Here is a 26956-nt window from a genome sequence, read left to right on the forward strand (position 1 = left end):
TTTACTCAAACTCATGTCCATTGAGTCGATGATGCCATCCAGCCATCTCATCCTCTGTCATCCCCCTTTCCTCCTGCCTTCAATCTTTGCCCGCATCAGGGTCTTTTCAAATGAGTCAGTTCTTTGCATCCAGTGGCCAAAGTATTGGAGTTTCAGCCTCAGAATCAGTCCTTCCAATGAATATTCAGGACTTATTTCCTTTAGGATGTACCGGTTAGATCTCCTAAATGGAAAACCACTTCAGTATTCTTGCCTTGAGAACCCCATGAACAGTATGAAAAGGCAGTTAGTATTACCCTAGAAAATATTCCTAGGACTTACTCTCCCCTGTGCCTTTTCTTTAGACTCAAACCTTGGCCTAGATCTTTGTTTTCTCTTTTATCTCTCTCTTCACGATCATTTCACTACTATACCAATGAATCTGCAGAGCTATGGCAACTAGATTTTTCCCCCCATTCTGCATTCCTTAGCATCTCCTCTTATAGGAGAGGGGAGACCCAAGGAAAGAATGGCTTTCTTTCCTACCGAAAGGGTCTAGTCAGGTGTTGCAAATTAAGATAAATGTGCTTAATTTCTGAAGTAAGAAAGCTTTTCTTCATGTGGTATCCCCCCAAAAATATCCCTTGACACTTGCAGTCCTAGCAGAACTTAGCCTGTCACTCATGGGCTGTGGTCCTGACAGATGACAGTAAACTGCTCTAAGTAAGACACCAAACTAAGAGCTGTCCTCAAAATGGGGCTCTCAGACAGTCTTCCCATGATTTCCTTTTACTCAATACATTCCTCTATGCCAAAGCTCTGCAAAAATTATCAGCTCCTCTTGCTCTTCAGACTAACATCCGGAACCTTCTCTGTAGCCAAACAAGCTGTAGTAGGCCAAAGACACCGGTTTCAACTTAATTACATGAGGAACAAGTATGAGGTCATAAACAGGTCTGACTGACTGAAGGCAGAAGCAGTGACATTTTAGTCTGAGATCTAACATCTTTCTGAATAACATCTTCTGAGTAGTATTACTGCACTTACCTGTGACAACATTCTGAGCTACCTGCCATTTGGATCTTGTTTTCAGAGAATAAGGATTGCCACTAACAGAGACTGAGTGCCTGACATGTACCCAGTATTTTGCTATAAGCCCTATAAATATTACTTTAGTTCTCACAAATACTTAAGCATGTATTCTACAATATCTTTCTCATCCTCAAATTACTCTTTGGTCCTTTTCTTTGCTTTATAACTCACATGGAACCTCCATAAAAGGAGATATCTTGTCCCAAGACCAGTATCTGAAATTATGGATGAAATAATGAACTCCCATTGGAGGTTTAATATTGTTTGTGTATTTTGCAAGTAACTTTGAAGAATAATTCAGCATTTAAAACCCAATCATCATAATAGTATTATTATTAGACTCTCTTATTGAGTACTCATTAACCTAACATGATGAAAGCTTACTGTGATTGGATCATGTCCTCTTATCATGACTATTCTCCAAGGCAGGTCCTTCCGTTCATTGTTGTCTTTTTAGAGATAAGCATCATATCTCAGAAAGTTTAACCTGCCTGCACAAGGTCACACAGTTCTTTAGAGACATGCCTAGGGTTCCAACACAGACCTACTACTGAGAACAAATGTTCTTAACCACTATGTCACACTTCCTTCTTTCCAATTTGGTCAACTTTCCCAACAGAGATGATCTATTGCTTTTATTTCAAATACATTTTAAAATGCATTTTAGTCTCCTAATTGGCATATCTTAATGTCTCCAGGGGCAGCATGGGAGAAAAAACGTAAGTAAGTAAGATATGCAAGGGTGAGACAAAATGGTTCACTCAACTGTTAGGTGCTGAGCATCTGAATAGGAGCTGCACACAATGACGAGTGTACTTATTGTGCCACAGTTTATGATCCCAATGAGCATTTCCATATGTGAATCTGAAACTTACTCTTGCAAGGGCAGCCATTCCTGTCTGAAGGTTTTGGAAAAGTCAAACCACCAATCACACTGAATGGATCCTTCACTTCATCAATAGCCAGTCTCCACCAACACTTCACATTAGCATGGGCATTTACATTAGTCAGACATTCCACTGTCTGATGGATGGTAAAATAATTCTAATTTGCTATTCTTATCACTTGTCTCTGTTTTTTTTTTCCTGAGTTTTCCCAGGTAACATCCAATTATACAGGATTTAATTCTTTTCCTTCCCCATGGTATTACTGATCAAGGTAGAATCATCAGCCTGCAAGATAATTTCGGCAGGCAAAGTAAGATTCAAGAATAAGAATGAATGCTGACAATCAATAGAAACAACCCTTTCTTACAAATTTAATTCTGTATTATTCTGGTGCAAGTTCAAGAGGTAATTATCACCTATATGTAAACCAAGACATTAAATCAGGACAGGGTTCAAATAAAAACAACAGCAGAAAACCTGACCATTCAAAAGAATTATAGTCCTATCTGTTTACATCTTTTCTTTCAAAAGAGTGGTACAATTTACTAATTGCTAAATTTGTAATTGCTGTTCTGGTGATTTTACCTCCAATATTTACTGAAGTGTATCCAAATGATAATGAATATCAGTGCAATTTTCATTTTTAAAAAGGGTAAAATACTTTGGAAAAAAATGAAACCAGTTAAGATTAATTTTAAATTTAAAAAGAGATGTCATTATAAGAATATGAAACAGCAGGGGTGATTTTAATTAGGAAATAAAACTTGTAACACTCTAATTATTTTTCTTTATTTAATTGAACTATACTCCTAGGTTTTCATTGAAAATGGTAATACTACTGAAAATCAACACAAACCATTTTCATTTTAAAAATGTCTGAAGAAAATTAAACATACAGCTTGAAAAATATTTTTAAAACAGAAAAATATTTTTGTAATTTTTACTAAAAGAATTCTGACACTTGGTCAATTTTAGATTGGATAGCCTTCCATGTAAGAATTAGAGACTATCAAAATCCACAATACCTAAAAGAAGTCTTCCTAGGTGTTTGGTTCTCCAACTTGAATTATCAATAATAGCAGCAGAACAAAGTATACCACAAATTGGCATTAGAGATACGTATTTGGGATCTCTAAATCTAATGGATCTGATTTTCAGAGAGATTAAAAACCTAATCATGCCTCAGCCTCAGGGGTTGCAGCCAGATTGCCTGGGCTAGAATCCCTTTTAAGGGTGTCCCTGCTGGGATGATCTAGTACAGTGTCCTTAATCTTCCTGAACCTTGGTTTCCTCATTTGTAGAAAGGACTGGATAATGGTATCTAGTTAAGAAGATGGCTGTGTGGATGAATTGAGAAAAGATAAAGAGCTTACCGCAGAATCTGGCACCTAGAGAGTGAAGACAAGTTAACAGCATCAATATTACATGATGATGAAAAGCTAATCTGATACTAGAATCACTTTACTCTCTCTTCTAGGAACTCCTGGAATCATGTACCTTTCTTCTCAGCAGAATGAGACCAAAGGAGAGCTCTGAACATATATAAGGCCACCTTCGAACATTGTCTTTTGTCTTCCAGTGTCATATAGTTAGCTACTGATACGAAGAATAATAAGGGCATGATTCTAGGCACTCACACACATCATTTTGTTTCCTAACTCTCAACAGGTAACACAAATAACCGCCATTTTCTTAAGAGTAGAAACTTCTCCAAAGAGCAGTCACTGAAGATTTGACACCCCTGAGAAGATAATACCACTGGGGCTGGTTTGGATGGTCTAATCTGTTTCTGCACATTCCCCAGTTTTTTGACCTTTATTTGCATGTTCAGTCTCTCAGTCATGTCTGACTCTTTGCAACCCCGTGGATGGGAGCCTGCCAGGCTCCTCTGTCCATGAGATTCTCCATGCAAGAATACTGGACTGGGTTGTCGTGCCCTCCTCCAGGGGATCTTCCTGACCCAGGGATCAAACTCATTTTTTCTGCATTGGCAGGTAGATTCTTTACCACTGAGCCACCAGGGAAGCTGAAGTTACACTAATACAACCAGTACAACTAGACTTAAAATCAGAGCCACACACATATGTGTGCACACACACATGTATTCTCACACCCTGGCAGAAGCCCTACACATACTTTTTCCACTGAATTCTCCTGCCTCTAAATATACCTTAGGTTTTCATGTAAGAAAATGATTGAATTATTATTTCATGTCTAATTTTCCTTACATCGATGATAATATTTAAAACTCTTTACTAATTAAAAATCAATCTTTTCCTACTGCATGTATTCAAATACTTAGTGTATATTATAGCACAAGGATTGTTTAGAAGCAAGTCTCTAACCCTGATACCAAGGAGAAAATTAATGAGAGTTGATAAATTGACACCAATATTAAGAAGATATTTGTCAAAAAAGTGGGAGTAGCTGTATCAACCAAATAAAATCAGAAGAAACTAAATACCATAATTCAATAAGAGAATTTTCTGCTTCTCTTTTCTCCCATCTACCCAAAGCTGAAATACCTTTAATAGAGAGGGCATTGTCTCAAACTACTGTCATGAGATTATAAAAAGATAAAAGTTTAAAAGATAGAAAGACAAAAAGTAGACTGAAAAATATAAGAAATGATAGCATCAGAACAACTATTATGATGCCCTCTTATTTCTCCCTTAAAATGTTCTTTTTGACCATAACACAATTAATCACACATAGGCATTTGCTTTTTATAAATTTTATTAGAATAATAAAAAATAATACATACAGATAACCATAGGATACACACACAGGAATTTAAAGGTAAATGTCATACTTTTCAATATGAAACAAAGTACATATCTCATGGAGATATATTTCTAGAAACACCATGAAACAAGAGATTAATCATCTTGAAAATGAAAACTATAGGAACATATTCTAGGAATTACTAAGTAATAAAAAGGTACAACTCCATTACATGTTGCATAAAATACAGGTATTGGAGGAAGTGTTCCCCCACTTTTTGACCTGAAATAACAATGGTCATATGAAATCTACTTGTTCAGATTTTTTTCTAGATATATACACTATATACAGAACTTCCAGAGAAAAGTTATAAACATTTTTTTCTTTGTGTATAATGATGTTATCTTAAAAGGAATCTCTAAATGTAAAGTAATGCTTTATGGTGATATCAGAATTTTGCTAATACGTATTCTCTTTTGATATCTGTTGGTTTCAAATTCAGGTATCTTTGCAAAGAACAAGTTCCTGCAAAATGTGAAACTGTTGGAAATAGGTAAAAAATTGATTTTGCAATGTTTAACACGCAATCTGCTGATTTTCTTATATTTTTAACATATTGCTATGAAGTCATGTCTTTGACAATCCTTTGAACACAATGCATTGAGAGACTGAGTCATACATATCAAAGTCAGCAGCATGGCCATGGTTCTATTACAAATTTAGCTCAGGAGCTAAAAATCCTGCCAGACTCACTCTGATAGACTGTTGGACTTCATTAAAAAACCATCTCCACCATCCAAAAAAGAGTCCCGTAATGGAATAAAAAATTGGAAATGAAGGATCATGTGAATTTTGTATAATATATGGGTTAAGATTCAGGTCATTTCTTATTTCTTCCACCAGGTTTTAATAAAACCTGAAAGCTTGTTCATAGGTATGAAGGAAACTATTCCTTTTAATTTTATTTCACTTTTTAAAACTTTTGAGAAAAGGATAGAATGTGATCATGCCAAAATAATATCATGGAATGAAAGAGAAAGCATTACCTACAATGAAAACTTTGTTTAAAGTGCAAACTTTAAAAATATGACAGGTTCTCATGACTTTAATATTATTAAATAAACTCACACTAATATTTTGTACAGGCTTAGTGCATTAGGGGTAACAAAGCACTTTCAGATTTCCTTCTTTATCTTTTAGTAAGTAATGCACGGGGCAGAGGCAGATAAGATGGGTATTACTATCTCCACATTTTAGGGATGAGTAATTGAGAAGCAGAGCGAGAAAAGTGATTTGTAAACAATCTCACAAACACTCACTAGTTTACCTGAACAAATAGCACACTTCCACATTCTAGCGGAGCATCTCTAACAACGTTCTTTTGAATCACATGCACCCTTTTCCAAACAGGGTAAATTTTAAAATGTAATTTTTCATCCTTGAGTATTTCAAATGAGCATTTCAAAATAATATTAATTATATCTTCCAAATAGTGCTATTACAATGGGAAGAAAGCATTTGGATTACATGAGTTTTTCTCTATTAATTTAAAAAAAAAAACAAAAAAACCAAAAGCACCACAGCCATGCATGTGTCTGCATGTGCGTACACATGGTAGCATGTGAGTCTTCATCCACAGGCAGTGCCTCAGATCATAGCTTAAGAATGTCTCTATCAAAATTCGGATGGATGTAATATGTAAATTCCTTTGGTTTATCAAGTAAATATTAAGGCATTTCAGAGTCCCCTAAAGGGATTTACTGTTTTTTCTCTATTATATTCATATTTTACCTAAGTAGAAATTTAAAAATACAGTTGAAAAAAAACCATGCATCATCACTGGATTTCATGAAAGCACTTCTTTTGTAACCAATTCAGTTTCCAATAAATAATTAAAAAGTGACTATCACCACAAGGTGTTTACAATAAAGAACATTATTACAGAGACATAACTTGACACAGGGTAGACAGTGGAGATGGCTGACGTACAACCTCTTGCATCCATATCTGTCAAAGACGATAAACAGCTCATTAATGAGAACTGCACCAATTTAAGCAACCAGGACAAAAGCAAAGTCTTTCCAATCATAAGCAAATCATATCAGGGACCTAATTTACTACCACAAGTTAACATTGGTTTTCAGTTTATTTACCAATGTAGCCGATTTTATTTGCCATGAGTATCTATAAACACCCTGACGTACTTAAGTTTTCTTAAATGATTCTGGGTTTTGTTTATCTAGTATTATTTAACTTTAATTGAAAGTGGAAAAGCAACTTAATCATTTTGAAAACAACTATACTCTATTACAGACAATTTTGAGCTAATTCAATGGTTTAATTAAAGCTTCATCAGAGAAGGGTTCTGAAAAATCTGTGTTTATTTCTCTTTTGTGCATTTGTACATAAATTGTTATGTATAATATAAAACAACATCTTAAAAAAGCAATCAGTAACAAGCTCCATTTTCCTAGAGATGGCTTTGTCTGCACTTAAGACCAGCAACCTATGCATGCTCAGCAAGATGGCAGATGTCAGAGGAAAACGCTACTCTTGAGATGGCAGCCCTCAAATGCTAAAATCATGTCTGTTCCTGCAAACACACAGAACCCATTCCTGTTGACAGTTCCTCTTTGGCCACGCTGTGCACCGGATCTTAGTTGAGGGCACACGGGGCCTTCGGTCTTTGTTGCGGCACATGGGTTCATTAGTTGTGGCATGCAGGATCTGCAGTTGTGGCATGCGAACTCTTAGCTGCAGCATGCTAACCACCAGGGAAGTCCCCATGCTGGGTCTTTTAGCTGTAGCATGCAGCATCTTTTTCATTTCGGCCTGTGGCATCTTAGTTGCAGTATGCAGAATTTTCAGTGGCGTCATGCAGGGTCTTTTAGTTACGGCATGCGGCATCTTTAGTTGTGGCATGCAAACTCTCAGTTGCAGCATGCAAACCAAGGACATCCCCACGAGGGATTTTTAGTTGTAGCATGCAAACTCTTAGCTGTGGCATGTGGGATCTAGTTCCCTGACTAGGGATCGAACCCCAGGCCCCCAGCATTGGGAGTGTGGTGTCTTAGCCACTTGACTACCACAAAAGTACCTGGCCATATTGTAATTTTAACTCTGAACCTTGAGCTATCGTAGAAATAAGACAGAATATCTTAATCTTAATTTTAAAACTTAAATATTAACACTAATATTACCAATAATAAGCTTAAATTAATTTCTGGTTTTGCTCTACTGAAGTGCATACACTTTTAAAAATGTCTGTAGTCCTAAATGGTTTCTACAGATTTTTATGTTGCAGAACTCAGTTCTGAGATAAACATTTCGCATTTTCTTCACATGGCTACTTGTTTGTTTTTGGTCTAAGTATTGCAGTCTTTATGCTTTCATGAAAAGATAAAATTCTTTCAAATTTCCACATCTCCCTTTCTCTATATTTGCTAAAGATGTCCCATTTTGTTTTCCAAGATTACAGATAAGGGTTTTAATTTTGAATGTCCAAGACTATAGATTAGGTAGAGTTCAGTGAAAGGAAACAAAGTAATTTAGGTTACTAAGGACCAGAGAATAAAGTATGAAGACAGGATGGCTTCTGCGGTACTTAAATGAGACCCCGAAACTCCACACTTGAGATTTAAAAGAAAAGATAAAATGTGTTCTACCGCTGTCACTGATAAAATATGTATGAAAAGTCTGTTTCCCTCAACTCTGAAAGTGTAACTTTATATTGTAATAAAGTAGGCTTCATGTGGATTTTGAAAGGAAAAGTAAGTATGAACTTCCTTTGAAATCAGAAACCAAGAATTTGTTTAGAAAGTGTCTTTCAGTTTGGCCAAAAGTGGGTTATGACCTTAAAAATGTTAAAATTTCTACTTGGTAAAGAACTGATAAGACATATCTATAATTTCTAGGAGGCAAACAACTGGAATATTAAAGATCTTGAAATTGTTTTGTGGGTTCAACATTGCCCTTGAGAAAAAGAATTCTATTTTTATGGAACTCCAAAGGCAAATTTATGCAAAGCTCAGAATACAAAAGTTAAACTAATAACATTTGCTAAACATTTCTCAAGGGTTTGTTTTTTTTTTTTCCTGTCTTTCGGCTCTTATCATTCTCCTTACTTAGCAGCACTCTTGAGGAATTCCTCCTTCCCTCACTTCTCATATTCTAAAACCTTCTCAGCATTCAGACAAAAGACACAGTAGGAAAAAAAAGAAAAAAGACGGGGTGGGGTGTGCGCAAACAGACTCTCTCTTGCAGGCTCATAACTGATGCTGGGAATTGAGACACTGACTTCGACCGACTTACTGGTTATTCTTGGAATCCTGATCTGTTCACTACTGGTCCCATCCCCGCCATCCGTTGTGGCCTTAACTTCAATAATGTAGTCCTCTTTAATGGGCAGCAAAAGTTCAGCTGAAGTTTTATTTGTGTTCAGCACTTGCACATTATTTTGACTGCTAGTCCTATAGAAAACCTAAAATGCATGAACAAACATAATCTTTTTTACTGCCTGCTTTTATTTTTTCATCAGAATTATTCCCCTGATGTTACTTCATTTATATCAGTTGTTTTTCTATTCCCACTACAGTATCTGCTGCATTCATAGATCTATCACAGATCTTAGATGAAGGGTCAGCACATGGTAAGACTCATCAAATCCTCAAAATCAATGAGGTGGGGAGACTGAACATCTTCCATGAAACATTCAGTTGGTTGGGTATTTCTAAGGCTTCAGAGACGGGGCAAGGACCTGAACACCAGACCAAGGAATCAGAGCCAAAACTATGGATTCATTTTAAGTAGTATATAGATGAGTATCAGAAATAGGAAACAACAAACACTTTACCAATATTTGGCCTAAAATTCCCATATGAGCACAATTATTTCACTTAAATTTATATTTAAGAAATCAGGCATTTTGGAAAAATATTCTTTTCACAAACAGCTTGATATCTGTATGTCAAAAGTAGTTTATAAAGACCACACCATCAACATTTAGGGAAAAAACAAACAAACAAACAAACAAAAACTGTTCAAATCTAGCTTTCTTTGAAAAGTACTACCAGAAGTGGGAAAAGAAAGCATTGCAAATTATACCACTTACTTTATATCCTGTTACTTCTGATTCATTCTCCATGGCTTTCACTTGTTCCCAATTAAGCAACACTTTCGTGTCTGTAGCATTCCAAACAACATTTCCTGGTGGCTGACTGGGAGCTTGAAATGCAGAATGAGAAAAGCAAAATAGATTTGAGCATGGAGTGATATTTTACATACGACACATAGATAAAGGAGGCGGCAGAAGTAAGGCAGAATCTCTTTGGTAACTCATAGTGCATAGGCAGAATCAGAAAAAATAACAGAATAGCTAAATTTCCTTTTACAAAGTCATTTCCAGAACACTGTGAGACAATTCATTTTAGCATATTCATGATACACTTTAGGGCATTTCTTCCCAGGTGGCTCAGCAGTAAAGAATCCATCTGCAACGCAGGAGACATGGGTTTGATTCCTGGGTTGGGAAGATCCCCTGGAGAAGGAAATGACAACCCATTCCTGGAGAACCCCATGGACAGAGGAGCCTGGTAGGTTATATAGTCCATGGGATCGCAAAAAGTTGGAGACAACTTAGCAGCTAAACCACCATCACCACAGTGATGTCTTGGAAAACTTGTTGATACTGGAGATAAAGAAATTCTTTTATCCACCACTAGAGGGTTGCCTGTTGATGGGCCAGGAAAGGCAGGCAGTGTGTCCTGTTTCATACATCCAGAGGCTGAGAGAAATTGCCAACTGAGCAGATTAAAGTTGTAGGAAATGAAGTGCAGATGATTTTTAAGCCAGCCATGTATGACGAGACGAGCAAAATGGGAGGCAATCAAAAATAAAGATTACTTAGATTTATTCCCATGAAGTAATAGCTACACACATGAAAAATTGCAGCAAACAGTCTATATTTTAGTCTTCGTTTTCCAAGTTTAAATCAATTTTTGAGAAAAATAAGGCAAAACACTAAAACGTTAATGAGAATTCCATTACATAATTAATGAAACTCTCTGAGGTTTAAAAACGTGGATTTATAATTTAGTTTCCTCTCATGAACACTAGCGGAGAAGGCAATGGCGCCCCACTCCAGTACTCTTGCCTGGAAAATCCCAGGGATGGAGGAGCCTGGTGGGCTGCAGTCCATGGGGTCGCTAAGAGTCGGACACACTGAGTGACGTAACTTTCACTTTTCACTTTCACGCATTGGAGAAGGAAATGGCAACCCACTCCAGTGTTCTTGCCTGGAGAATCCCAGGGATGGGGAAGCCTGGTGGGCTGCCGTCTATGGGGTCGCACAGAGTCGGACACGACTGAAGCGACTTAGCAGCAGCAGCAGGATGAACACTAGATGCAGGAGGAGGGGGGTTTGGTAGCATTTGTCAAGAGCAACATAGGGCACTGAAAAGTCAGTTTCTTAATCACAAAACAGCAAACATAATATTATCCATTTGGCAACAACATCACAATTGCCCAAAACAGTGCTGAAATACATTGTACTTGTAGATTTAGCCACAAAATGTAACTTGGTTAACTGAATTTGTTAATGGAAAATGATATAAAAGATTGGCCATGCTGAGACATTTCTAGATATCGCTGATTCATGCCATGAGGGAGAGGTGGCTGGACTTACACATGGGGAGACTGCACAGATACACTGAGGTGACTAATGATGCTAAACAAGACTATTCCCTGCAGATTCTTTGGCTTCCTGTCTGTTCTTTCATACTATTCCACATTGCGTTTAAAATTTGTGATCTGATATTCACAAGGAGTTCAGGTCAGCTCAGAGCATTCAAGTTGCAAAGCTTATATAACAAAACACACATAATGGCAGTTGCCTAAGGTTCCTAATGACTATGTTCTGGGGGCTCCATCCAAATGTTATGAATGCACTGTTGTGAGAACAGTTACCAAAGTCTGTGATTCCCCATGGCCTAGCAGCACCAGAAAAGGACAGGCTCCATTTGATGCAGTTCAGATAATATACTTCATCATGATGTGTCCTGTCAAGAGATATGTGCTTGCAGAGTATAGAAAACTTGAGTGATTTTGGTGGAATTTATTTTGGAGTGATTTATTCCATCACTAGTCTTGCAGAAGAAGTGACTTCATGTTTAGCATTCAGCCTTATTTTGTATGAGTCCCAGAATATCAACAGACGAGCTGAATGAGTGCATCCTAAACTCAATACTTTTTGAATGGACAAAAAGAAAAAAAAATAATAATAACAAAACAGGAAACGGGAAAGGGGGGAAAATAAAAGCTCCATGCTGGGTCTGATTACTCATTTTCCATATTGGTGTTTCTAAGCATCAGATAGTCATGTTTCATTTCCATCATTTTTGCTATTTTTTAAAAAATGAACTTGATTGAACAAAAAAACAAATAAACATTGACTTTCAGTTCAGTTTAGTTCAGTCACTCAGTTGTTTCCCACTCTTTGCGACCCTATGGACTGCAGCAAGTCAGGCCTCCCTGTCCATCACAAACTCATGTCCATTGAGTGCGTGATGCCATCCAACCACCTCATCCTCTGTTGTCCCCTTCTCCTCCCACCTTCAATCTTTCCCAGCATCAGGGTCTTTTCAAATGAGTCAGTTCTTCGCATCAGGTAGCCAAAGTATTAGAGTTTCCACTTTAGCATCAGTCCTTCCAATGAATATTCAGGACTTATTTCCTTCAGAATGGACTGGTTGGATCTCCTTGCAGTCCAAGGGACTCTCAAGAGTCTTCTCCAACACCACAGTTCAAAAGCATCAATTCTTTGGCGCTCAGCCTTCTTTATAGTCCAACTCTCACATCAATACATGACTAATGGAAAAACCATAGCCTTGACTAGACGGACCTTTGTTGGCACGGTAATCTCTCTGCTTTTTAATATGCCATCTACGTTGGTCACAACTTTTCTTCCAAGGAGTAAGTGTCTTTTAATTTCATGGCTGCAGTAACCATCTGCAGTGATTTTGGAGCCCCCCCCAAATAAAGTCTGCCACTATTCCCACCGTTTCCCCATCTATTTGCCATGAAGTGATGGGACTGGATGCCATGATCTTAGTTTTTTGAATGTGGAGCTTTAAGCCAACTTTTTCACTCTCCTCTTTCACTTTCATCAAGAGGCTTGTTAGTTCTTCTTTGCTTTCACCAACGCCATAAGCGTGGTGTCATCTGCATATCTGAGGTTATTGATATTTCTCCCGGCAATCTTGATTTCAGCTTGTGCTTCGTCCAGCCCAGCGATTCTCATGATGTACTCTGCATATAAGTTAAATAAGCAGGGTAACAAGATACAGCCTTGACATACTCCTTTCCCTATTTATGTCCAGTTCTAACTGTTGCTTCCTGACCTGCATACAGGTTTCTCAAGAGGCAGGTCAGGTGGTCTGGTATTCCCATCTCATTCAGAATTTTCCACAGTTTGTGGTGATCCACACAGTTTAGCCTTTTCCTAAACACTAATAGTCACACAATCATGAGCCTGTTATGCTAGTTACATTCCTATGGTATTCTATTTAATAAATGAAGCATTATTAAAATTTAAAACATATTTATAAGCTATTTTAAAATCATCTCTTATCACTACTGGTAAGAATAACATCTGGAAAATCCTTGATCAGACCAACTTTCTCTTCATATTTAACATTCTATTACTGTTAGCAACTAACATTTATTAAAACCTAAACTATGTTAGGAATGGTAGAATATACTTTTTAATAATTTACTCAATTCTCATTATATTGCATTATAATAATGCCCATTTTCTGTACATGGGTAATCTGGACCCAGAGAGTTTATAAAAACAGATTCTACATTCATGTTGATAGCAGCATCATCCCCAGTAGATGAAAGGTTGAGCAACCTAAGTGTCCATCAACAAATGAATGAGTAATCAAAATGAGGCTTATCCATAGAATGGAATACTATTTAGCCCTAAATAGGAAGGAAATCCTGACACATGTTATAATATGGATGAGCCTTGAGGAAATTATGAAATAAACCAGTCACAAGAAGACAAATTCTGTATGTGAATCCACATATACAAGGCAGCTGGAGTAGTTAATCCATAAAGGCATAATGTAGAATTGCGGTTGCCAGGGGTGAAGGAGAGGAGAAGAGGAGATGTTTAATAGGTACAGATTTTCTCTTTCATAAGGTGAAAAGAGTTCTGGAGATTAGCTAACCGAGCCTAACAGCAACCAAGCCTAACACTCAGGAACTATACATTTAAAAAGAAGTGAGATGGAAATTTTATGTCATGTGTATTTTTATCACAAAAATTAAAAGCAAAGAACTTGCTAAGATGCACAACTGGTAAGAGATACCATGTGGATTCAAACAAGCTCTTGTTAATTCCAAAGTCTATGCCTCCCCTATTACACTGTGCTGACTATCTGTGACTACAGCTCTTGAAAGAGTTGACAAATGATTTGTCCATATGTCCATAGTTTTTAGTCACGAATCCAGTATCCTGTCAAAGGTAGATATGAACTTAAGATTTTATATGTAACTGGCTGCCATTTTAAGGCAAGAAATAAAACACAAGGATTAAGAAAAAAACTTTTGTAGCATTATTAGAAAATAAGTTTGATCTATTCCCTATGTGTCCCTAAGGAATGGTTCATGCAATGATAGAGTAAGATAATGAATTGGGTAAAGAATCAGGAAAAAAATATCAGTTTATTCACCATGGTATCAGCAGGACAACATATGGCTGGACAGTGTTTTCAAATATGACATAATAGGATTTAGAATGTATTTTCTAGCTCCATGGTTTTTATAGTCCTCTAAGACACAACCCAATAAATGCTATAAATTTCACAAAGACCAAACTGGGACATTAATGCTGACCATCAGCTTGAGAGTTTGAATATAGCTGATCATGTTGAGGCTAAGAAGACAAGAAACATAACAGAAAGAAAAAATAAGAAAAAAACAGTTAAACAATTGGTGTGTTAGTTAAATACTTAAATGATTTGTTAACTAACATAGTTCTAAGTGTTAAGGGAAAAAGCAGATAAGGAGGTGCCAACATCTCAAGTGGATTTTGAAAGATGATAAGAGTTGAACATGTGGGGGTTGAGCCGGGCGTGGCAGGGGGTATCCAAGGCGAAGGAATGACACAGGCCAGGGTGCAGAGGCCAAGAACTAACACGGTGCCATGGGGAGCTGAGTCCTGACAATACAGGTAAGGATGAGGGGAAGGGATCAGAGCAAAGGCAGTTGGAGAGGCAGGTAGGAACCATATTCTAAAGGGTCTAGAAGGTCAAAGGAACTAGAAAAGGAACATTGCTTTGTAGGCAATTGGCAGAAGGCTGAAGAAGGATCAGATCTGTGGAACCAATAGGTGTGTGCTCATAGATCTTCTGCGGGGCAGAGGGAGAAGGAGGAAAACCTTGGTGGAAGCTCCGTAGGGAATACACTGTAGCATTTTGTGTAAAAGGCAATAAAGGTCCAAACGCAAGTGATGGTAGTGGAGTCGGAGGGATGGGGCAGAACTGGAATCTGTGAACAGGCCACGATGATGGCGGTCATATGAGTGGTGGGATAAGAAGGAAGGCATGGCAGACCGGATGAATGACACAGGCCTTGCAGAAAAGGTTTCTATCTGGAAATCCCTTTCAGTCACTACATACTCAATAAGCACTTGCTCTGTGTCAGAGATTCTCCTAAGTACAGTGAGAACAAGGTAAAGATATTTTCTGACTTCTAACCATGAACCACGTTAGTGATTCCCAGAGATCAGTACTTGTACCACTAAGATGATTTACGTGGATAACATTTTAATTGCAAATATTTGCCTATATTCACATTAGGGGAAAAAAAAAAAACCTACTACATCCAACTCTTAGTTGGATGCAATTATTCATAAATATGATTCTTTTTGATGACGCTGAAATTGGCACATCAGTGGCAATCTACTTTAAATACAACACATAGATTAAACTATGATTCTAATAATGACACAGAACAAAGGGCATTATACAAACAAATAACTCAGATGTTTTCAGTTGCACACAGATGTCTGGTAAACACCCCAAAACACACAGTCATAATTCAAATTAACTCTGACCTAAGGATATATTTACTACAAATAATTCATCTCAAATTGAGCAATCAAGAACAGAATATCACTCTACTAGTAACAATCATTAACACTCCGATTCGCTCATTGCAAAACTTATTTTCATGGACACATTTCTGGCAAATGATTATGTTTCTTTTTGCTATTCACTGTAGTTTTAACTGTTAAACTTTTCTCTGTTTAAATAACTGATTTGCTTTCATTTTTATAGAAAAAAAAATGTAGGACTACCACTTTGTAATGGAGAGAATATTAACCATGTTCTGTAAATAACAATGATACAAAGCCTTTTAAAATAAATATATTTTACAAGCAACTCCTACAGCTCAACTCCAGAAAAATAAATTACCCAATCAAAAAATGGGCCAAAGAACTAAATAGACATTTCTCCAAAGAAGACATACAGATGGCTAACAAACACATGAAACGATGCTCAACATCACTCATTATCAGAGAAATGCAAATCAAAACCACAACGAGGTACCATTTCACGCCAGTCACAATGGCTGAGATCCAAAAGTCTACAAGCAATAAATGTTGGAAAGGGTGTGGAGAAAAGGGAACCCTCTTACACTGTTGGTGGGAATGCAAACTAGTACAGCCACTATGGAGAACAGTGTGGAGATTCCTTAAAAAACTGGAACTAGAACTGCCTTATGATCCAGCAATCCCACTGCTGGGCATACACACTGAGGAAACCAGAATTGAAAGAGACACGTGTACCCCAATGTTCATCGCAGCACTGTTTATAATAGCCAGGACATGGAAGCAACTTAGATGTCCATCAGCAGATGAATGGATAAGAAAGCTGTGGTACATATACACAATGGAGTATTACTCAGCCATTAAAAACAATACATTTGAATCAGTTCTAATGAGGTGGATGAAGCTGAAGCCTATTGTACAGAGTGAAGTAAGCCAGAAAGAAAAACACCAATACAGTATACTAACGCATATATATGGAATTTAGAAAGATGGTAACGATAACCCTGTATGCGAGACAGCAAAAGAGACACTGTGTATAGAACAGTCTTTTGGACTCTGTGGGAGAGGGAGAGGGTGGGATGATTTGGGAGAATGGCATTGAAACATGTATAATATCATATATGAAACGAGTCGCCAGTCTAGGTTCAATGCACGATATTGGATGCTTGGGGCTGGTGCACTGGGATGACCCAAAGGGATGGTATGGGGAGGGAGGAGGGAGGAGGGTTCAGGATGGGGAACACATGTATGCCTGTGGCAGATTCATTTTGATATATGGCAAAACCAATACAATATTGTGAATTTAAAAAATAAAATAAAATAAAATAAATAAATAAATAAACTAACAACAGAGTCTTCTCCAACAACAAAAAAACAAAATAATAAAATAAATATATTTGAGTATTAAAGTAAATAAATTAGGGAAATAATAATCAGATTGTTTGAGTATGTGACTAAAATCTTTCAAGAATCATTCAATGACTGGAGATTGTAAAACATTAAGCAAATTATGAACAAAGTTTGATTATTGTATGATCCAAACTTCTCTTTAGTTATCTTCATTCCTACTTTTGACTTCCACCCTTAGTAATCTTTAGTTACCCTGTATTAGGGGATTCTGTGATGGTTCAGTGGTAAAGAATCCGCCTGCAATGCAGGAGACATGGGTTTCATCCCTGAGTCCAATCCCTGGGTCAGGAAGCTCCCCTGGAGGAAGGCATGGCAACCTACTCCAGTATTCTTGCCTGGAGAATCCCATGGCCAGAGGAGTATGGCAGGCTACAGTCTAGAGGGTGGCAAAGAGTTGGGCACGACTGAAGTGACTGAGCACGCATGTACCTTGTATTAAGTCTTAACTGCTCTTCTTTTCTAGCTTACTAATGTCAAACTTCAAATATTAACCCTTTCCTTCCACAAACTAGCAAAACTATTTACCTTTAAGTGAAAGTGTTAGTCACTCAGTCATGTCCAACTCCTTGGGACCCCATGGACTGTAGCCTGCCAGGCTCCTCTGTTCACGGAATTCTCCCGGCAATAATACTGGAGTGGGTTGCCATGCCTCCTCCAGGGGATCTTCCTGACCCAGGTATCGAAGTCGGGTCTCCTGCTTTGCAGGCAGATTCTTTACCACTGAGCCACCTGGGAAGTCCTAACACTATGCCTTCTCTGAGACATGAGCTCAGACCCTTCAGATTAGGAGGTTGATGTGCTGCCACTTCGCTAAGAATTTACCTTTGTGCACCAACAAACAGCAAGCCTGAAACATCACAGACCAGATCTACCTAATACACTTCAGACTTTCTAGATGCACTGTGGCCATTCACAAGTCAGCTGTAATGAGTCTACTCCCCTGACCTGATAGACGCCAGTGTCTCAACTGCAAAAGAAGGAAAACGGCCGGCAGAGCTATTGCTGAAGTTAAAAACACAAGACAGTGAAACATCTGAAACTATAAAGCTTCAAATCAGACACCGCAACCTGAGAGTTCCTGAAAGCCAGACCCAGCTAACAAATATTTCTTGTCTAATCCAAATACTGTATTTTAATTTGGGGTAGGTGCCAACATTTAAATTTGGGAAGTTTCATTTAAGTTCTAGACTTCTGGTTTCTTTTGCAAAACCAAACAATGAGAAACACTGGTCCTACAGTGATGGATATAAAGGATGGGGTGAAGGAAGAAGAGATTGCCCCACTCACCTCCCATTGCTTAGTTAAACCTGCCTGTCTATTGAAGGCATTTGAGGTTATCATTCTTCTTTCTAAATCAAGAGTCATTTGGGGTAATTTTTATATGTCTTGGGGATATTTAATTGACATATTTATGTAAGTAATCCATCTGGCTGGAATAAATTAACTTGTTATATCTATAAAGGCTTGAGGTTGAAGATGCTGAAGGAAAGATATGAAGGACGAAGGCGCAGGCAGTATAGGCAGATGAAAGAGCAACTCAGGGATCCCTAGGCATCTCTTGATACCTGCAATTTATTCTTAGCTCCTCCAGAAACATTTTTAATGATCCTTATTATTGGTTGGTAGGATTGATTATCAGTGTCTAAAAATGTTTTGGGGTAGACTGTATTATTATTTAAAGTCTCTGCAATCCTCTGTTCCTCACCCTCTGTGAGAAGATCAAGCTCCCCTGCCTCTCTGTCACTGACAAGCAGCTTGGCTACAGTACTTGTGGTCCCCTGCTCTTAGGAAGACATGCATCCCCTTCTCACTGGCATCTCACAGACATCAGGCTTTGTCATATGGCTTTCTTCAGGCAGGGGAGGGAAAGCAAATGTGGAATGACCCCTTTAGGAGGCACTGAAGAGCATGGTCCATCATTTTCCGTCTGCCGTGAGACCAGCACGACCTGGAAAGTGGCTGCTCCTCCAGTCTGGATCCTGCAATGAAGACGGAATAGACTGGATCTGAGCTACACCAGTGATGGATATGTAGCATGAATGGGAAAGAAACTCTTGTAAGTTTAAAGCGTCTGAGGTGTGGAAATTTTCGATACTTGAGCTATGCTAGCCCAGTCTGACAGAGCTATGAAGCAGTAGCCTAAGCAGTTCTGGCTTCCCTTGGTGGCGCAGAGGGTGAAGCGTCTGCCCGTAATGTGGGAGATGTGGGTTCAATCCCCTGGTTGGCAAGATCCCCTGGAGAAGGAAATAGCAACCCACTTCAGTACTCTTGCCTGGAAAATGCCAAGGATTTTGCATGCTCCAGGAGGAGCCTGGTAGGCTACAGTCCAAGGGATTGCAAAGGGTATTACACGACTGAGCAATTTTTTTTTTTCATTTTTTAGGCTTCCCTGATAGCTCAGTAGGTAAAGAATCTGCCTGCAATACAGGATTTATGGATCAGGATGATCCGATGGAGAAAGGATAGGCTACCCACTCCAGTATTCTTGGACTTCTATTGTGGCTCAACTGGTAAAGAATCTGCCTGCAATGTGGGAGACCTGGGTTCGATTCCCAGGTTGGGAAGATCCCCTGGAGAAGGGAAAGGCTACCCACTCCAGTATTCTGGCCTGGAGAATTCCATGGACTCTATAGTCCATGGGGCTATGATTATATGGGTTATAACCCTTATGATTATACAGTGGAAATGACAAATAGATTCAAGGGATTAGATTTTAGATCTGATAGACAAGAGTGCCTGAAGAACTATGGAAGAAGGTTCATGACACTGTACAGGAGGTAGTGATCAAGACCATCCCCAAGAAAAAGAAATGCAAAAAAGCAAAATGATTGTCTGAGGAGGCCTTACATAGCTGAGAAAAGAAGAGAAGCGAAAGGCAAAGGAGAAAAGGAAAGATATACCCAGTTGAATGCAGAGTTCCAAAGAATAGCAAGGAGAGATAAGAAAGCCTTCCTCAGCAATCAATGCAAAGAAATAGAGGAAAACAATAGAATGGAAAGACTAGAGATCTCTTCAAGAAAATTAGAGATACCAAGGGAACATTTCATGCAAAGATGGGCACAATAAAGGACAGAAGTGGTAAGGACTTAACAGAAGCAAAAGATACTAAGAAGAGGTGGCAAGAATACACAGAAGAACTGTACAAAAAAGACCTTCATGACCCAAATAATCATGATGGTGTGATCACTCACCTAGAGCCAGACATCCTAATGAGAAGTCAAGTGGGGGTTAGGAAACATCACTACGAACAAAGCTAGTGGAGGTGATGGAATTCCAGTTGAGCTATTTCAAATCTTAAAAGATGATGCTGTCAAAGTGCCACATGCAATATGCCAGCAAATTTGGAAAATTCAGCAGTGGCCACAGGACTGGAAAAGATCAGTTTTCATTCCAATCCCAAAGAAAGGCAATGCCAAAGAATGTTCAAACTACAATGGCACTCATCTCACACACTAGCAGGTAAAGTCAAAATTTCTAAGCCAGGCTTAAGCAGTATGTGAACTGTGAACTTCCAGATATTCAAGCTGGGTTTAGAAAAGGCAGAGGAACCAGAGGTCAAATTGCCAACATTGGTTGCATCATGGAAAAAGCAAGAGAGTTTCAGAAAAACATCTACTCAGGCTTTATTGACTATGCTAATACCTTTGACTATGTGGATCACAACAAACTGTGGAAAACTCTGAAAGAGATGGGAATACCAGACCACCTGACCTTCCTCCTGAGAAATCCATATGCAGTCAAGAAGCAACAGTTAGAACTGGACATGGAACAACAGACTAGGTCCAAATTTGAAAGGAGTATATCAAGGCTGTGTATTGTTACCATACTTATTTAAGTCATATGCAGAATACATCATGCGAGATGCCGGGGTGGATGAAGAACAAGCTGGAATCAAGATTGCCAGGAGAAATATCAGTAACCTCAGAGACACAGATGAAACCACCCTTACAACAGAAAGCAAAGAAGACCTAAAGAGCCTCTTGATGAAAGTGAAAGAGGAGAGTGAAAAATCTGGCTTACAACTCAACATTTAGAAAACTAAGATCACGGCATCCGGTCCCATTACTTCATGGCAAATAGATGGGGAAACAATAGAAACAGTGACAGATTTTATTTTTTTGGGCTCCAAAATCACTGCAGATGGTGACTTCAGCCATGAAATTAAAAGATGCTTGCGCCTTGGAAGAAAATCTATTACCAACCTAGACAGCATATTAAAAAGCAGAGACATTATTTTGCCAAAAATTGTCTGTCTAGTCAAAGCTATGGTTTTTCTGGTAGTCATGTATGGATGTGAGAGATGGACTATAAAGAAAGCTGAGCGTGGAAGAATGGATGCTTTTGAACTGTGGTGTTGGAGAAGACTCTTGAGAGTCCCTTGGACAGCAAGGAGATCCAACCAGTCCATTCTAATGGAAATAAATCCTGAATATTCATTGAAAGGACTGATGCTGAAGCTGAAATTCAAATACTTTGGCCACCTGATGTGAAGAGCTGACTCATTTGAAAAGACCCTGATGCTGGGAAAGATTGGAGGTGGGAGAAAAGGGGATGACAGAGGATGAGATGGTTGGATGACATCAATGACTCAATGGACATGAGTTTGAGTAAACTCCAGGATTTGGTGATGGACAGGGAGGTCTGGCGTGCTGTAGTCCACGTGGTTGCTAAGAGTTGACATGACTCAGTGACTAAACTGAACTGAACTGAAGCAGCTCTGATGAAACACAGTGCATTTTTGTACCTGCATGGAGTTAGGTACTGAAGCGAAAATGGGCAGGAGAGTCGATGGCATCTCTCTTAAGAATTCCAGTTTTATTTTTCAGTTCCATCTGGTTAGAAACCCAACCCAGAAGGCTGGCTGAATTTCACACTTTATTAAAACTAACTTGATATACGATCTACATTTTGAAATTTGTGTAATCATATCGCAACTTTCATAACCTGTAGATTTTTCCTTTGTCAACTCAATCTCTACTGTATTGGCAGTACAGTAAAATAGAAAGAAAATAATAAAAACTAATCTAATTCTAGTAGAAATGTGGCACAGTGACAACACTAATTGATAGGCTGCAGCATTATTTCAGTAATTTCAAATGTTATGTGACAAGAATAATATTATGTCGAAGGCTTTTATTATCATTTTTTTAGCACCTATAATGATATCCTCCATATATATGCTTATCAGACTCCTCAACACCATCTCTGTAAGTTTTACTAAGTCTGCAGCCACTTGACTGCATACAGGTGATTACAAGGCTGTTGATTGGATGAAGCTGGAAATATAAGACATGTCTACCAATAGGAAAATGGTTAAACTGTGGCGATTATCACAATGGAATGTTATACATACACTAACATATTTACGAAAATTATTAATGACCTAGTGAAAGTTCTGATACCAGGTAGCTAAATACATGGCAAAACTGGCACTGTCTAAGAGAAATACCATAGAACATAAGTCTGGAAAGAAAGAACAATTTTAAAATGGTCTTTCTGAGTGATAGGCTTATGGGTGATTACTTTCTTCTACTTTCCTCCAATTTCTAGCAATGAATGTTTTCCCTTATTTATAAAAAGTAGAGGTTGTTAAAGAATATTGCTGTCAAGAATTTTCAGTAGTGATATCTTCATAGTGTGGATAGGGAAGTTGGCACTGACTTTCAAAACATGGAATTTTAAGAACATATGTTTGCTGTGACTTAAGGCAAAACTCAATAGATTTCTTGACTATCTGATGGTAACGAGCTGACTTACATGATAAGTGGTAGCTTGAGGATATACTTTCCACTTGGATTTCACTTGAGTTAAACATCAGCATTTGTAATTAAACTGCTAAAATATATGACATGGTGCAGAAAACAAATCACCAAAAGCCATTTTTTCCCCAAATAATAAGATATATTTGTCCTGAAATCACTGAATTATAAATTTATTTACCATAGGAAATTGACACCATTTTTTAAAAACCCAACAAAAACACCTGCTTCTTAACTTAGCATAAACCCAGAAAAGCCTCTGCATGTGTGCATGCTAAGTCACTTCGGTCATGTCCAACTCTCTGCAACGGACAACCAGGCTCCTCTGTCCATTGTGTCCTCCAGGCAAGAATACTAGAACGGGTAGCCATGCCCTTCTCCAGGGGATTTGCCCAAGCCAGGAATCAAATCTGCGTATTTTATGTCTCCAGCGCTGGCTAGCGGGTTCTTTACCACTAGCACCACCTGGGAAGGCTAGAAAAGACGTTACTTGGGGTCTAATCTAGAAAGTCAGGGAAGAAATTCTTTCTTCATTTTTAAATGACCAGGGATTTCCTTAACCAAAATCTCTCCTTTAGAATAATATCAACATGAAAATTTGTAGTCTATAATTAGAACATTTACACATTTTTAGAGAATTCATGGGCAAGGTAGGCCAATTTTCAAAAAAAAAGTACCAAAGCTCCTACCAAGTAAAGTTCATAAGATTTATACATTTTTCCAAAGGGAGGATTTGACTCTGTATTAGCTGAAACTTCCTAATGGAATCCTGATTAAATTCACTGTTATATTGCTATCTTGCTTCAGTGCTTACAAAATCAGGAATCAATTTCCTGAAGTCCACAGATTGGGGGGAAAAAAGTCTAAATCCGAGGCATGTGCATTGTTAGTAAACAGTATATTCTAATGCTGTATGTGTGATCTCTGGCATGTCATAAACAAACATATATACATGGTATGTGATACACACAAAAGCCAACAAATAATATTTAGTCATTGGGAGAGGAAGTGTCTTTTAGTCTTATTGGTTTCAAGAGAAAGCTGGATTTGGGGGCCATAAGCACAAATGCATGCACAGGTCCTTTATGGGCTTCCCTGGTAGCTCAGTGGTAAAGAATCCTTCCTCCATTGCAGGAGACATGGGTTCAATCCCTGGTCTGGGAAGATCCCCTGGAAAAGGAAATGAAAAGCCATTCCAGTATTCTTGCCTGGGAAATCCCATGGACAGAGGAAACTGGCATGCTATATAGTCCATGGGGTCAAAAAAGAGTTGGATATGACTTAGCAACTTAAACAACAACAGGTCCTTCATATTCCTTTAGTGCTACATCACAAACAAAGAGGAAGCAGGTTCAGATGTCTGAACAGACAAGACCATGTTGCTAGTATTTAAAATGGAGAATAGCTTATTTTTCATTATATTTATTTTGTCATTGTTATTTATTATTTTTTAACACCCAATGATATTGGTTTCCTTACACAGGAAGTTAGTTTTCATTTTCTTTAAGTTTATTTAAGTAAAAAGAGAAGTTAGTTAGTTTTTAAGAAAAAATACTAGGTACACATTAGTAGAGAAGGCCTACAGAAATGGCAAAAATTGAGAAAGCGGATCATCTAAAATGAGAAGCCTTGCACTGATATATATATATGGATCCTGAGTCTTAGAGTGGTTGCTTATATAATTAAATTGTACCTATAAAAACTCTAGAATTTTCAAATTAGGTATTTGAAGCAGGAATATTCATTTTATCAACAGACTCTGAAATATTCTGACTCATACTCTTTCTATGCTTGTTTTATTCACATTTCCTTTTTACTTCCTGAGGACACACTTAATTGGCTTCCTTAAATCCAGGCAATTAATTTTGGCTCAACTTACACGGATGAGCTTTCCATTTGGACATGTGAACACTCAAGTGAAAAACTGATTTCACCATTTAATTTCATTGTTTTCTCAAGGGGAGAATCTGGGCATGTGACAGAGGCCAGGCCAATCGAGGTTTTCTCCCTACTGGCCACAATTTGGCTCTGAGTGCAGGAATCAGGAAGGAGTTGCCCAATTTCCCAGCATGTTGAGTTGATAGAAATGGGCTTGGAGGTGCTTACTGGAAATTCTGTTACTCTGAAGAGGGTATCTGGTGAGAATGATGCCACCATGGAACAGAGCCAAGAGATAGTCTTGTTGGTTTAATAAATATGTATAGGGCACCAACTATGATTACTTAGACAGTAATGATAGAGCAATGATCAAAACAGGGAAAATCTCTGCCCTGCAGGAGTCTGCCCTTCAGTCAAGGAAGACTGCTGAAACAATAAAATAAATATGAACATGCCACAGTATGTATGATGGCTCTAAGCGTGATGAGCAGGAATAAAGCAGCAAGGAAGATGAGGGAAGGCTGGGAGATGAGGTGCAGTGCTTTTAAATATGGCAGTCAGGGGGCACTGAGGTGACATGTGAGCCTGGGGGAGGGTGCCACATGGGCATCTAGAGGAAGAGCTTTCCCGGTAGAGGAAAAAGCAAATGCAGTGGCCCTGAAAGGAAAGTGGAATAAGTCAGGTGGAAAATAGCAGGAAGCAAGTCTAAGTAGGATTTGAAGTTGGATTATACAGGCTTTGTCCAATGTTTTAAGGATTTAGCATTCATCTGGAGTGGGATGGGAAGTGACTGGAAGGATCAGAGCAGAGAATTGACACCATCACTCCCACTCTGGCTGAGGGAGGCAAAGGCAGCTGGGCTGAATGACCAGGGCCACTGCTCTGATCCCTGTGAGGGCTGTACCAGTGGGTACCAGGGCGGCTGCAGTGAATGCCTTAAGAAGTGGTGGATTCTTGTAGAAGTCAGGTTTTGGATCAGGTGTAGGGTATAAGAGAAAGAGAAAAGTTGAGAGTGATCCCCACCCAAACTTTGTGCCTGAGCAAATGAGATAATGGGATTGAATTCACCAAGATGGGGGAATACTGTAGAAGGGCCAGGTTTGAAATGGGGTAAATAATTTAAATAATTTAGCTTTAGAAATGGGTTTACCTGGTAGCTCAGTTGGTAAAGAATTTTGCCTGCAATGCAGGAGACCCTGGTTTAACTCCTGGGTCAGGAAGTTCCCCTGGAGAAGGGATAGGCTTATCCATTCCAGTATTCTTGGGCTTCCCTGGTGGCTTAGATGATAAAGAATCTCCCTGCAACGTGGGAAACCTGGGTTTGATCCCTGGGTTGGGAAGATTACCTGGAGAAGGGAACAGCTACCCACTCCAGTATTCTTGCCTGGAGAATTTCATGGACAGAGGAGCCTGGCAGGCTGCAATCCATGCAGTCACAAAGAGATATGACTGAGAGTCAATTTGAGATAATGGATGATTCTCAAGGATGCAAAGAGCTGAATCTACCCACAATGAAAGCCAGAATTAACACCTGAATTTTCAGTCATACAAAGCAGAATATGTGGCCTCCACATTCTTTCTTGCAATCTCCAAACATAAACTTCTTAATATACATGTCTCCTTTCAGAAGCCACATCATTTCATCATTTATATGCCATCTGAAATTTTTCCTCATCAGCACCTTTAGATAAAAGTTGTTCTTAAGAGTTAGCTCTCTTTGGGTTTCCAGTTAAAAAAAAACCCATCTTATTTAAAGATGCTAATTAGTGTTTAACTTAGAAATGCTTTAAAAAATACAAGTATTTGGATATCAGAAATAAAGTGCTTAATGGAAGCTACACGTGCAGTACTTGAGAATCCTCGTATTATTTACATTAATCAAAAATATCACCCAAGATCTGTATGAATATAAAGCCTTGCATACAGAATTCCCTGATTACAAGTACATGAAACTTGCACATTCTAAGCAAGATGGTGAAGGACTCCAGACATTTTGGAGTTTTGTATTCATCATGTTCAGTACTTCACACTTATGGGCTTCTTTAGATTTCATTCATCCATCTAGTCACCCACTCAATATTTAACGAGCGACCCTCAGAGCCATGCTGGGC

The 26956-nt window shown here is 38.4% G+C and overlaps 1 protein-coding gene across 3 annotated transcripts in view; it reads right to left on the bottom strand.

Annotated features, from left to right (window-relative positions):
* Positions 1 to 6334: 6334 nt before the first annotated feature.
* The window catches only part of CNTN3 (contactin 3 (plasmacytoma associated)), a 297757-nt gene continuing 277135 nt past the window's right edge, over positions 6335 to 26956 (bottom strand). For 2 of the 3 annotated variants that reach the window (XM_010862007.1, XM_010862005.1), the window contains 2 exons: positions 9793 to 9905; positions 8599 to 9162 (listed from right to left, as the gene is read on the bottom strand). In XM_010862007.1, the coding sequence (XP_010860309.1) occupies positions 8839 to 9162; positions 9793 to 9905 (437 nt within the window). In that variant the 3' untranslated portion in view covers positions 8599 to 8838. Of the gene's footprint in view, positions 6690 to 8598; positions 9163 to 9792; positions 9906 to 26956 lie in introns of those variants that run through there. The other variant, XM_010862006.1, reaches the window with a different exon arrangement.

The sequence above is a fragment of the Bison bison genome, unplaced genomic scaffold, assembly GCF_000754665.1.
Source record: "Bison bison bison isolate TAMUID 2011002044 unplaced genomic scaffold, Bison_UMD1.0 scf7180017864474, whole genome shotgun sequence".
In the NCBI taxonomy this organism is placed as follows: Eukaryota; Metazoa; Chordata; class Mammalia; order Artiodactyla; family Bovidae; genus Bison; species Bison bison.